The sequence below is a fragment of the Lepidochelys olivacea genome (genome assembly GCF_965140295.1).
Source record: "Lepidochelys olivacea isolate rLepOli2 genome assembly, chromosome: 28".
NCBI lineage: Eukaryota > Metazoa > Chordata > Testudines > Cheloniidae > Lepidochelys > Lepidochelys olivacea.
In genome coordinates, this window is record NC_140438.1 from 1,458,064 (window position 1) to 1,470,566 (window position 12,503).

At 58.7% G+C, this 12,503-nt stretch overlaps 2 protein-coding genes across 2 annotated transcripts; one reads left to right on the plus strand and one right to left on the minus strand.

Annotated features, from left to right (window-relative positions):
• Positions 1 to 7,535: 7,535 nt before the first annotated feature.
• Positions 7,536 to 8,964, plus strand: LOC311513979 (N-acetyllactosaminide beta-1,3-N-acetylglucosaminyltransferase 4-like). The gene is made up of 3 exons (XM_084616195.1): positions 7,536 to 7,752; positions 7,890 to 8,150; positions 8,472 to 8,964. The coding sequence occupies exons 2-3, from the start codon at positions 8,003 to 8,005 to the stop codon at positions 8,933 to 8,935; spliced, it is 612 nt and encodes a 203-aa protein (XP_084472321.1). The 5' UTR covers positions 7,536 to 7,752; positions 7,890 to 8,002; the 3' UTR covers positions 8,936 to 8,964.
• Positions 8,965 to 9,127: 163 nt separating this feature from the next.
• On the minus strand, positions 9,128 to 12,422 carry UFSP1 (UFM1 specific peptidase 1). The gene is made up of 2 exons (XM_084616125.1): positions 12,372 to 12,422; positions 9,128 to 11,155 (listed from the first exon to the last, which is right to left on the minus strand). The coding sequence occupies exons 1-2, from the start codon at positions 12,383 to 12,385 to the stop codon at positions 10,456 to 10,458; spliced, it is 714 nt and encodes a 237-aa protein (XP_084472251.1). The 5' UTR covers positions 12,386 to 12,422; the 3' UTR covers positions 9,128 to 10,455.
• Positions 12,423 to 12,503: the final 81 nt, after the last annotated feature.

Here is a 12,503-nt window from a genome sequence, read left to right on the forward strand (position 1 = left end):
TTACAACTGCCATTTACAACCCAAACAGCCTACGGCCCTCCCCGCTCTGGAGGGCAATCAACTCTTGAGGAGCCAACCTTCCTAACGACCTGAGTCACAATAAGCTGTTTTAGAAAAGGTGCCCAAACCCCAGAAACCCTGCTTGTGCCAGTAAACCCTTAGCGAGGTGGTCTCTTTTATCCATTCCTGGTGGCTGAATTAGCACAATGTGGTTGTCATTTGCTTGATCAAAATGGGGGGGGGCACACACACCCCTCAAATCGGGGACTATGATCGCTGGCTCTCTTCAGCGAGGAGAGTGCTTAGGAAGAAGCCCTCCCCCCCCCCCCATGTCTTGGGCGGAAGGAGACCCCCACGGTGCATCGCCAGCTGCTTCTTGGGAGAGAAAACGAGACCCCAGGGGACAGACTGGAGGGGGGACAGAAAGGCCCAATGTGACACAATTAAGGTGGACCGCATCCAGTGTAGGGCAGTCCGGCTCAGCAGCCGGAGTCCATGAGACCCGTCCCTACTATCAGGACGGTGCAGCCCAATGGTTAGAGTTGGGGGGGGGGATGGGAGTGGCTGGGGGGGCAGAGATCGGGGGCACAGACACACATGGGGATGGGGAAAGGGGACGGGTACAGATACAGGGGGTGGCTGGCTGGGGGCACAGAGACACGTGGGGAGGTGGTGCAGGGTCACGGGGAGGGGAGGAGTGGGTGTCTGTGGGGGGTGGAGGGACACATGGATGGGGGTGGTAGGACACATGGGGTGCAGGGCTACATGGGGATGGGAGGAGTGGGTGGAGGGACATGGGGTGCTGGGCCATGTAGGGGTGGAGGGACACATGGGGTGCAGAGCCACGTGGGGGTGGAGGGACACATGGGGTGCAGGGTCACATGGGGATGGGAGGAGTGGGGGTGGAGGGACACATGGGGTGCAGGGTCACATGGGGATGGGAGGCGTGGGGGTGGAGGGACACATGGGGTCCAGGGCCACATGGGGATGGGAGGCGTGGGGGTGGAGGGCCACATGGCGTGCAGGGTCACATGGGGATGGGAGGCGTGGGGGTGGAGGGCCACATGGCGTGCAGGGTCACATGGGAATGGGAGGCGTGGGGGTGGAGGGCCACATGGCGTGCAGGGTCACATGGGGATGGGAGGAGTGGGGGTGGAGGGACACATGGGGTGCAGGGTCACATGGGGATGGGAGGCGTGGGGGTGGAGGGACACATGGGGTCCAGGGCCACATGGGGATGGGAGGCGTGGGGGTGGAGGGCCACATGGCGTGCAGGGTCACATGGGGATGGGAGGCGTGGGGGTGGAGGGCCACATGGCGTGCAGGGTCACATGGGAATGGGAGGCGTGGGGGTGGAGGGCCACATGGCGTGCAGGGTCACATGGGGATGGGAGGAGTGGGGGTGGAGGGACACATGGGGTGCAGGGCCACGTGGGGACAGGGGCAGACGTGCTGGACTGAATGGGAGAGGCTAGTGGGCAGCCAGGCTCTGCATGGGGGAAGCTCCCTAACTATCGTTCTCCGGCCTCCTCAAAAACACATGTTCTAGACTTTCCCCCACCAAAACCCAACAACCCTCCAACTTCATCCCCAGGCTCCTTCCCTGCAATTTACTTCCCTCCCCCTCAGCCCCCTCCCTGACCCCGACTCCCCCCAGCCTTTGCCCTGCTTCTGAGGGGGGCGGAGAACACGGTTCTGTATTGTAGTTTAAATGAATTCTTACCCAGTGCTCTGCGTTAATATGGCCCGTAAGGAAGCGATTTGTCACAGAAGCATTTCCTCAGTCTTTCCTGGTGGGTCTCCTCCTACAGACACGCTGTCTGACGGGTATTTTGAATCAAACGACCAGAAATAACTGGAACAGGTGTGATTAGATCCTGTGATTTTGAAGAATAAAAGATGCAAAATTTGAAACTAGGGGGTGCAGAATTGTTACTTTTGGGGGTGCAGAATTCCCCCCGGGAGTAATCGGGGCATTTGGGTTTTCTTCCCTGAATACAGTTGGTCTCTGGCCAACTTCACTTTGGCCCAGTTCTATCCAGATCCCTCTGAATTTTAGCTCCGCCCTCCAAAAAGTGTTGGCAACACCCACCCACCCCCCACCCCGCCCGCCCCAGCTTTGTGTTGTCGTCTTACCAAGTTTGCAGCTCTCGATTCCTGCAGCTAAGTCGTGAAGGAAGGTGTCAAACAACACCAGACCCAGAACAGATCCCGGTGGGACCCTCGTGGGAGACCTCCCGCCAACCCCACATCGTTCTTTTCCGAGCTCCTCGTCTGCATGTCGTTTGTCGGACAGTTCAGTGCAGCGCGAAAACTAGATGCTCTGATTGGTGCGGCAGAAAGTCAGGGCTGGGGGCAGCGTCTGCAGCGTCGAAAAAGGGCTCCGGAGACCTGCTCCCGTTTCAAAAAACCCTGTCTGGGCCAGACACGCAGGCCGGCGCGGGGCCCAAGGACAGCGGGGATTCGAGCGGGCGGGCGGTTGGATTGTAGCAACCAGCTAAATTCACCGGGAGAAATGACCACCCGGTGAGCGCTTCAGACCCAGAGACAGTTTTCACTCCCAGAGCCGGGGAGAGAACCCAGGAGTCCTGGTTCCCAGCCCCCCTGCTCTAACCCACCCGCCCCCACTCCCCTCCTAGAGTCAGGGAGAGAACCCAGGCGTCCTGTCTCCCAGGCCCCCTGCTCTAACCCAATAGACTCCCCTCCCGGAGCCGGGGAGAGAACCCAGGAGTCTGGGCTCCCAGCCCCCCTGCTCTAACCCACCAGCCCCCACTCCCCTCCCAGAGCCGGGGAGAGATCTCAGGAGTTGCCGTCAAAGTTGGATCCTGGTTTTAGGCCAGACAAACCAGGAAGACAGAACAGCAAACGGAGAAACAGCTTCCGTCTCTGCCTTGCGGGTGGAAAAAACCCCCAATGCCTGATCTCATCCGCGCCTCCCAGCCCCGGCAAGCCTGTCCGAAGGCCAAGCTGTTGGGGGCACTGATTTTAGGGGCCGTTCTGGCCACAAGCTGACGGCAGCCTTGCAAAATCTTGTCGTGGGCGGCCAGGGCAGACTCGCCCTGAGAAGAGAGCGATCGGCCAGAGACGGGATGCAGCCGGGAAGGGCAAAGACGCAAGGCTTTGGGACTGGGGCGGATACAAAGTCTCCCGTCCCAGACGGTGTTCGGGATGCGGCCGGAGCCGGGGGCACTTGGCTGCTCAGCCAGCTTGCCGAAGCCCCAATGCCACCATGGCGGAGCCCAGTAGCAGCTGGCTTCCCCTTTCCTGCACCCTGCCCCAGTGTTTGTTCAACACACCCTGGGCTAGTTTCCGCCGGCCTTTGTTTCACTTCAGGTTCGAGCGGGTGGTCGACTGGATTAAAGTTCTCCGGGAGAAGTGACCACCCGGCGAGCACTTCCCGCCCCCTCTGACCATTTTCACCACCAGTGCGAGGGTGCGACGTTCCCCTCTGCTGTTATCCGGACCGGTGATCTACCGGGCCACGCCAATCCTTGACTCCGGGAGCCAGCCTGATCCTGCTCTGCTCCGAGAAGCCCCACTCCTGGGCTGGTCACACACAGCCTCTGGCATGCCAGCTGCTCCTTGGACTGTGCAACCAAATAACACTAGCCAACATCTCCAGTCCCAGACACAACCCTGGGAACCTCCCTCTTGCAGAGCCCAGTTCTGGACGCTGCAAACGAGTCCGTCAATTTAACAAAGACATTCATAGGATCATAGAATATCAGGGTTCGAAGGGACCTCAGGAGGTGTCTAGTCCAACCCCCTGCCCAAAGCAGGACCAATCTCCAATTAAATCATCCCAGCCAGGGCTTTGTCAAGCCTGACCTTAAAAACTTCTAAGGAAGGAGATTCCACCACCTCCCTAGGTAACGCATTCCAGTGCTTCCCCATCCTCCTAGTGAAAAAGTTTTTCCTAATATCCAACCTAAACCTCCCTCACTGCAACTTGAGACCATTACTCCTTGTCCTGTCCTCTTCTACCACTGAGAATAGTCTAGAACCATCCTCTCTGGAACCACCTCTCAGGTAGTTGAAAGCAGCTATCAAATCCCCCCTCATTCTTCTCTTCCGCAGACTAAACATCCCCAGTTCCCTCAGCCTCTCCTCGTAAGTCATGTGTTCCAGACCCCTCATCATTTTTGTTGCCCTTCGCTGGACTCTTTCCAATTTTTCCACATCCTTCTTGTAGTGTGGGCCCAAAACTGGACACAGTACTCCAGATGAGGCCTCACCAATGTCGAATAGAGGGGAAGGATCACGTCCCTCGATCTGCTGAAACATACCAGGCTTGTTCTCCCAAGGGGAGCCTCTGACACCCTGCAAACCAAACACACTGCTTCAGGGAGAACAAACAAACAGATTTATGAACAATAAAGATAGATTTTAAGTGATTATAAGTCAAAGCATAACGAGGCAGAGTGGTTACCAAAATAAAATAAAATTTAAGCACGCAGTCTAAACTCTCAACCCTATTAGACTGGGCAACATCTAGATGAAGCAGGTTTCCTCACCCCACTGGACATTGCCGTCCTTACCATACAGGTTTGTTGCTTAAACCTGGGCCAATCTCCTGTGCTGGGGTCTTGTCTTCTTCTCAGGGTCTTAGTTGCTTCCTTAGGAAGGTTTGCTCATGAGGGGTTGATTGCCCTAGGAGTGGTGCTGACCCCGCAGGCTCTGTGCTTGGCAAACGTTGGTTGTAAAAAGGTGAGAGAAGAGTGAACTTTGGAGCACATAGAATCATAGAATCATAGAATATCAGGGTTGGAAGGGACCCCAGAAGGTCATCTAGTCCAACCCCCTGCTCAAAGCAGGACCAATTCCCAGTTAAATCATCCCAGCCAGGGCTTTGTCAAGCCTGACCTTAAAAACCTCTAAGGAAGGAGATTCTACCACCTCCCTAGGTAACGCATTCCAGTGTTTCACCACCCTCTTAGTGAAAAAGTTTTTCCTAATATCCAACCTAAACCTCCCCCACTGCAACTTGAGACCATTACTCCTCGTTCTGTCATCTGCTACCATTGAGAACAGTCTAGAGCCATCCTCTTTGGAACCCCCTTTCAGGTAGTTGAAAGCAGCTATCAAATCCCCCCTCATTCTTCTCTTCTGCAGGCTAAACAATCCCAGCTCCCTCAGCCTCTCCTCATAACTCATGTGTTCCAGTCCCCTAATCATTTTTGTTGCCCTTCGCTGGACTCTCTCCAATTTATCCACATCCTTCTTGAAGTGTGGGGCCCAAAACTGGACACAGTACTCCAGATGAGGCCTCACCAATGTCGAATAGAGGGGAACGATCACGTCCCTCGATCTGCTCGCTATGCCCCTACTTATACATCCCAAAATGCCATTGGCCTTCCTGGCAACAAGGGCACACTGCTGACTCATATCCAGCTTCTCGTCCACTGTCACCCCTAGGTCCTTTTCCGCAGAACTGCTGCCGAGCCATTCGGTCCCTAGTCTGTAGCGGTGCATTGGGTTCTTCCGTCCTAAGTGCAGGACCCTGCACTTATCCTTATTGAACCTCATCAGATTCCTTTTGGCCCAATCCTCCAATTGGTCTAGGTCCTTCTGTATCCTATCCCTCCCCTCCAGCGTATCTACCACTCCTCCCAGTTTAGTATCATCCGCAAATTTGCTGAGAGTGCAATCCACACCATCCTCCAGATCATTTATGAAGATATTGAATAAAACCGGCCCCAGGACCGACCCTTGGGGCACTCCACTTGATACCGGCTACCAACTAGACATGGAGCCATTGATCACTACCCGTTGAGCCCGACGATCTAGCCAGCTTTCTACCCACCTTATAGTGCATTCATCCAGCCCATACTTCCTTAACTTGCTGACAAGAATACTATGGGAGACCGTGTCAAAAGCTTTGCTAAAGTCAAGAAACAATACATCCACTGCTTTCCCTTCATCCACAGAACCAGTAATCTCATCATAAAAGGCGATTAGATTAGTCAGGCATGACCTTCCCTTGGTGAATCCATGCTGGCTGTTCCTGAAGCGATCTCTGAAGCGATTCGGGGACACTTTTCCCCAACACCAGACTCGCTGGCGGGGAAGAGACCAGGCACCGAGGATCGGCCGCTAATTACTTGATACCGTCTCAGACTGGAAGGAACGATTTGGGATGTTCCCGCCCCGCGGCTGAAATCTCAGCCGTGGCCAGTTCAGACAGGCTCAATCTTTCCCTAGCTGGAGGCGGCGGGTTCCCACGGATTTCGTCCGCACACGGCCAGGAAGGAAGCAGCGAAGTTCTGAAAACGCTGAGTGTTGGGGTGAGGGGAAAATCAACGCCTGATCGGACCCTGGCCAGATACGGCGTTTCCGTCGCTTTCCTTTCCATAGCTTTCCTTTTTTTCAACCTTTCCTGCCCGCGTTTGCCAGGGGACGCCGGGGACCCGACCCTGGAGCTTTGTGTAACGGAATGTCGCACACATTGAGGGGAGTTACCATCTTTGAAGGAACCGCAGGACGCCTGGGTCCTCTCCTCAGTTGGGGGAGGGGAATGGGGTCTAGTAGTTAAAGCAGTGGGCTGGGAGCCAGGTGTCACGGCGTCCCCGGGCGATGCTCTGGAACGGCTCCCTATGAAGCCAGTCAGGACTCTGGGGGAGTCTCCTCTCTGGGAGCAGCCTGTCTGCAGGACACACAGCTCACCCGGCTCCACCTTCCTGGGTCTGACCTCGGAGCATTCAGCATCCTCTGCCCCTCCGTGCGCTTCCCACAGCGAGTCCGCCCAGGCAGGGTCCTGGGGAAGCCAGAGGGTCCTGCCCCACAACTCCGCAGTCAGACGGGACTCTCAGCCAGCCAGTAACACAGAAGGTTTATTAGACGACAAGAACATGGTCTAACACAGAGCTTGTAGGTGCAGAGAACCGGACCCCTCAGCCGGGTCTGTCTTGTGGGGCAGGGAGGCCAGAGCCCCATCTGGCCCTCCCTCCATTTCCCCAGCCGGCTCCAAAACTGAAACTCTCCCCCCCCTCCCCCATCTGGCCTTTGTCTCTATCCCAGGCCAGGAGGCCACTTGATCTCTTTGTTCGCCAACACTTTCAGCTGGCACCTGGCAGGGGGGAAGGGCCCAGGCCATCAGTAGCCAGGAGACAGGGTGTCGGCCATTCTCTGTGCAGACACCATCATGCTGGCCCTCTAGGGCTCTGCCACAATCCCACCCCCCCTTATCCCACCACCTAGAGACTTAATAAAGACATAGGGGAAACTGAGGCACTCACACACTATTCAGAGAGAACTTTAAGAACAGCCCCACTTCATCACACCAGGACTCCTGGGTTCTCTCCCCGGCTCTGGGAGGGGAGTGGGGCTGGTGGGTTAGAGCAGGGGGGGCGGGGAGCCAGGACTCCTGGGTTCTCTCCCGGGCGCTGGGAGGGGAGTGGGGGCTGATGGGTTAGAGCGGGGGGAGGGGGCTGGGTGTTAGGTCTGCTGAGTTATATATTCAGCCCTACCCCAGTGTTTGTTCCACACACCCTGAGCTAGTTTCCGCCTCCCTTTGTTTCACTGTCAGCCAAGCCCTGGGGGGAGAAGAGATGAAGCGCTGGGGCACTCGGATCCTGCTGATTGGGGTTCTTTTTTGGCTATCCTACACCATGAGCCTCAAGCAGAGAGAGACCTCACAGGCCAGCTCCAGCCCGGCCCCGGCTCGGTGGAGCTGAGTGACGGGACCTGCACCTTCCGCTTGAATTACGCCGCCTTCCAGACCGAGCTCCCCCAGCTGCAAAGCTACCGGTGCCGGTGAGCCGTGGGGGCTGGGTGGGTTAGAGCAGGGCGGGCTGGCAGCCAGGACTCCTGGGTTCCATATTCAGTCCTGCTTCCGTGTTTGTACGACACACTGTGGACTAGTTCCTGCTTTTTTTTCTTTTTTCACCCAGCGTCCACCACCAGACGGGCCACCGCCCGCCACACCTGGGCCCGGCCCAGGCTCCTGGGGGGCTACCGGGTCCGCCCCGTCTTCCTCGTGGGGGTGTCGCCCGACCCCCGGCACATGGTGCTGCTGGAAGAGGAGAGTCAGGAATTTGGGGACGTGGTGCTGTGGGATTTCGCCGAGAGCCACCACAACCTGTCACTCAAGGAGCTCTGCTTCCTGCACTGGGTGGGGGCGCGCTGCGGGCAGGCGGATTTCATCTTCAAAGGTGAGCCTGGACGCCTGGGTTCTCAACCCAGCTCTGGTAGGGGAGGGAGGGCTGGTGGGTCAGAATGGGTGGTGGGCTGGGAGCCAGGACTCCTGGGTTTTCTCCCCAGCTCTGGGTGGGCAGTGGGGGCTGGTGGGTTAGAGATGGGTGGGCTGGGAGCCAGGACTCCTGGGTTTTCTCCCCAGCTCTGGGTGGGCAGTGGGGGCTGGTGGGTTAGAGATGGGTGGGCTGGGAGCCAGGACTCCTGGGTTCTCTCCCGGGCTCTGGCGAGGCCATCCGGCCCCCAGCTGCACCCTCACTAGCGTCTTTTCCTTCCTCCAGGCGACGACGACGAGTTTGTGAACCCCCCCGCCCTGGTGACCTACGTGGGCCAGACACCCAACGCCTCCCAGGTCATCCACGGTAACATCCAGCGACATTCAGTCGTGATGAGAGCTGGGAAATATCATGTCTCCTCCACCCTGTTCCCCCAGGGCAAATACCCCTTCTTCCCCTCCGGGGGCGGGTTCCTCATGCCCAGGGCCAGCATCCCGGCCCTGGCCGCGGCCACCGAGCGCATCCCCGTCTTCCCGCTGGATGACGTCTACTTCGGCTTCCTGGTCCTGGCCGCCGGGCTGCGGTACCGGCATGATGACCGATTCCGGGTCTTCGGCACGAAGGACGAGCTGTGTCTGTACGCGGAGGCACTGATGGTGCACGGGCTGTCGCTGGACAGGGTGGAGGAGGTGTGGAGGGGGTTGTACGAGGAGCAACGGTGCAACGGGATGGGGCCTCTCCCCTCTTAGGGGCAGCAACTCCCACCCAGCCCCAGGGCGGGGACTGGCTACCTCAGGGGGGCGGGGAATGGGGCTTGGGGCCTGTCCCCTCTAGGGGGCGCTGACCACATGGGAGTGGCTGGGTGGGGGCACAGAGCCACATGGGGATGGGGGCAGGGGGTGTGAGTGGGGGTGCAGGGCCACAGGGGGAGTGGGTGTCTGAGCTGGGGTGAGGGACATATTTGCCAGGGGGGGTGTCATAAATATCAAGGGAAAGGTAAACACCTTTAAAATCCCTCCTGGCTAGAGGAAAAACCCTTTCACCTGTAAAGGGTTAAGAAGCTCGGATAACCTCGCTGGCCCCTGACGAAAATGAGCAGTGAGGAGACAAGTTACTTTCAAAGCTGGAGGAGGGGAAAACAAAGGCTCTCTCGGTCTGTGTGTTGCTTTTTGCCAGGACCGGAGCAGGAATTGTTACTTTTGGGGGCGCAGAATTCCCCCGGGAGTAATTGGGGCATTTGGGTTTTCTTCCCTAAATATAGCACTGTCCATTGGTCTTTGTCCAACTTCAGTTTGGCCCAGTTCTATCCAGATCCCTCTGAATTTTAGCTCCGTCCTCCAAAAAAGTGTTGGCAACACCCCTGTGACGAGTTGGGGCACAGAAACCCCCTTGGGAGCTGCCTCCTGACGTGCTGGGACTACCCCTGAGCCCGTTTTCCCTGCCAGCGTGGGACTTCCACGCCCTGTCTTGTCGAGCCAGACCCGCCCGCCTGCTGCAAACACGGGCCCAGGTCTGAACCACGTCCCCCACACGCTGCAGGCTGAACTGAAAACAGCTTAAGAAATGCTCCAGTCGCCAGCACCCAGATCCCAATGGGGTCCCCAAATAAATCTGTTTTACTCGGTATCAAGCTTATACGGGGTAAACTTACAAATTGTTCGCCCTCTATAACACTGATAGAGAGAGATGCACGGCTGTTTGCTGCCCCGGATATTAATACATGCTCTGGGTTAATTAATAAGTGAAAAGTGATTTTATTAAATACACAAAGTGGGATTTCAGTGGTTCCAAGTAATGACACACAGAACAAAGTAAATTACCAAGCAAAATAAAACAAACACACGCAAGTCTAAGCCTAATACAGTAGGAAACTAAATGCAGGTAAATCTCACCCTCAGAGATGTCCCAATGTTCATTCCTGCTGAACATCCGCCCTCCCCTGGAGCACAGGGGGGGAAGGGAGGGAGGGGGCTTTCCTTATCCCTGAACTGGCGGCGTTTGGCCCCAAAATGAGGTCGGGCTGGGAGAGCAGCAGCCTAGGGCAAAATCCTCTTGCTCGTGCAAACCCCATGAGTCCCCGCGACATCTTCCTTGTGCAAAGCAATTGGCGGCCGTCCTGGTGACTCTCGCTTGTGCGAACCAATGTTCACGAGTCCTAGTGACATCTTCCTTGTGCAACGCGCTGGGTGACTCTCACTCGTGCAAACCAAGATTCACGTGGCCCAGTGACTGCCTTGGCGGCCGTCCGGGAGACACTCGCTCGTGCGAATCAGTTTTCACCAGCGCCGCCCCCCTCACTCGGGTCCCGCCAGAACTGCGGCAGGCAGAGATTGTAGAAGGAGGCGGGGTCGAAGGAGGCCAGGCCTTGCCAGTGCACCCACCCCGCCGCCTGCATCCCCTCCCGCCCAAGGCCTCCAGCCCCCCGGTAATAGTGGGGATCCAGCACGAGGAGATGGTGGCCGGCGGGCATGGAGCAGACCCCGAGTAGCCCCTTGGACGAGCTGTCGGCGTCACCCCCCAGCATCACAGGCCCCCCACCCTCCTGGAAATGGGCATATAAGGCTCCCACCTGCTCCCCCAGCCCACTTCCCCGGGGGCTGTGCACGATTTTGCACGGCACCCCAAAAAAGTGATCCACGCACAAGGTGGCTTCCACCGTGCCGATCCAGTCCTGGGAGCCGGCGAAGGCCGGGGGCTTGTCCCCCATCTCCACCAGGGCACGCTGGATGGCAGGCAGGGAGGGGACTGGCCTGGGGGAGCCCCCCGGTCCCGCTCCGGCCCCCGCAGCCGCCAGCCAGGAGCAGAGGGTCTGGAGGGTCCGGTAGCCACAGCCCCAGCCCCGGTCGTCCACCCCGTCACAGCCGTAGTGGTAATAGAGGTAGGAGCCGGAGACCAGAGCGGCCCGTGTTGGGGAGCCCGGGAAGGGGAGGCCCTGGTGAATGTCGGGGAGCAGAGACCTCGGGACCGCCCTGCGGGGAGAGAGAAATTGTATTAGGGCCAGGTGCTGAGATGCAGCCACCTCTGGGGAGGGGCGGTTGGTGACACAGGGACCACCTGGCCCGGCGCCGAGATGCGGCCACCTCTGGGGTGGGTGGGTGTAACCGGTGGGGAACAATCTAGGCCATTGACATTGCAGGGCCGATTGAGCAAGGTCCAGACCCAGTGTGGAGGGAAATCACATCTCAACTCTTCTGTGAGCAAGAGGATGTAATGTAAGGACTCCTGGGTTCTCTCCCCGGCTCTGGGAGGGGAGTGGGGGCTGGGGGGTTAGAGCAGGGGGGCTGGGAGCCAGGACTCCTGGGTTCTCTCCCTGGCTCTGGGAGGGGAGCGGGGGCTGGTGGTTAGAGCAGGGGGGCTGGGAGCCAGGACTCCTGGGTTCTCTCCCCGGCTCTGGGAGGGGAGTGGGGGCTGGTGGTTAGAGCAGGGGGGGGCTGGGAGCCAGGACTCCTGGGTTCTCTCCCTGGCTCTGGGAGGGGAGTGGGGGCTGGTGGTTAGAGCAGGGGGGCTGGGAGCCAGGACTCCTGGGTTCTCTCCCTGGCTCTGGGAGGGGAGTGGTGGCTGGTGGGTCAGAGCAGGGGGGGCTGGGAGCCAGGACTCCTGGGTTCTCTCCCTGGCTCTGGGAGGGGAGTGGGGGCTGGTGGTTAGAGCAGGGGGGGCTGGGAGCCAGGACTCCTGGGTTCTCTCCCTGGCTCTGGGAGGGGAGTGGGGGCTGGTGGTTAGAGCAGGGGGGCTGGGAGCCAGGACTCCTGGGTTCTCCCTGTAGCAGGGTTGTGGGTGCTGGTGGGTTGAGGCGGGGGAGACAGATTATGCGCCTCCTCCCCAGATGCGCTGATTTGGGGGTTTCAAAGCAGAAACCCGGCCAGACCTGGCCCAGGCCCCCAGGGGTTAACAGCAGGGAAATGTTCGTGGTTGGGCCCCCCCCTCTTCCGGCATGGGGGGGACCCAGGAGTCCGGGCTCCCCCAGCACCAGCCCCCACTCCCCTCCCGGAGCCGGGGAGAGAACCCAGGAGTCCTGGCTCCCAGCCCCCCCTGCTCTAACCACCAGCCCCCACCCCCCTCCCAGAGCCGGGGAGAGAACCCAGGAGTCCTGGCTCCCAGCCCCCCCTGCTCTAACCACCAGCCCCCACCCCCCTCCCAGAGCCGGGGAGAGAACCCAGGAGTCCGGGCTCCCCACTGAAATCTCACCCGCCGCCCTCCATGTGGCTGGTTTTCCCAAGCGCTGGATTCTGCCTACAATTCCCAGCATGCACCGTGCGCCCCCACCCGGGGTTAACTCTTTGGTGACCAGCGTCTTGTGCACAGTCAGCCCCATATCCC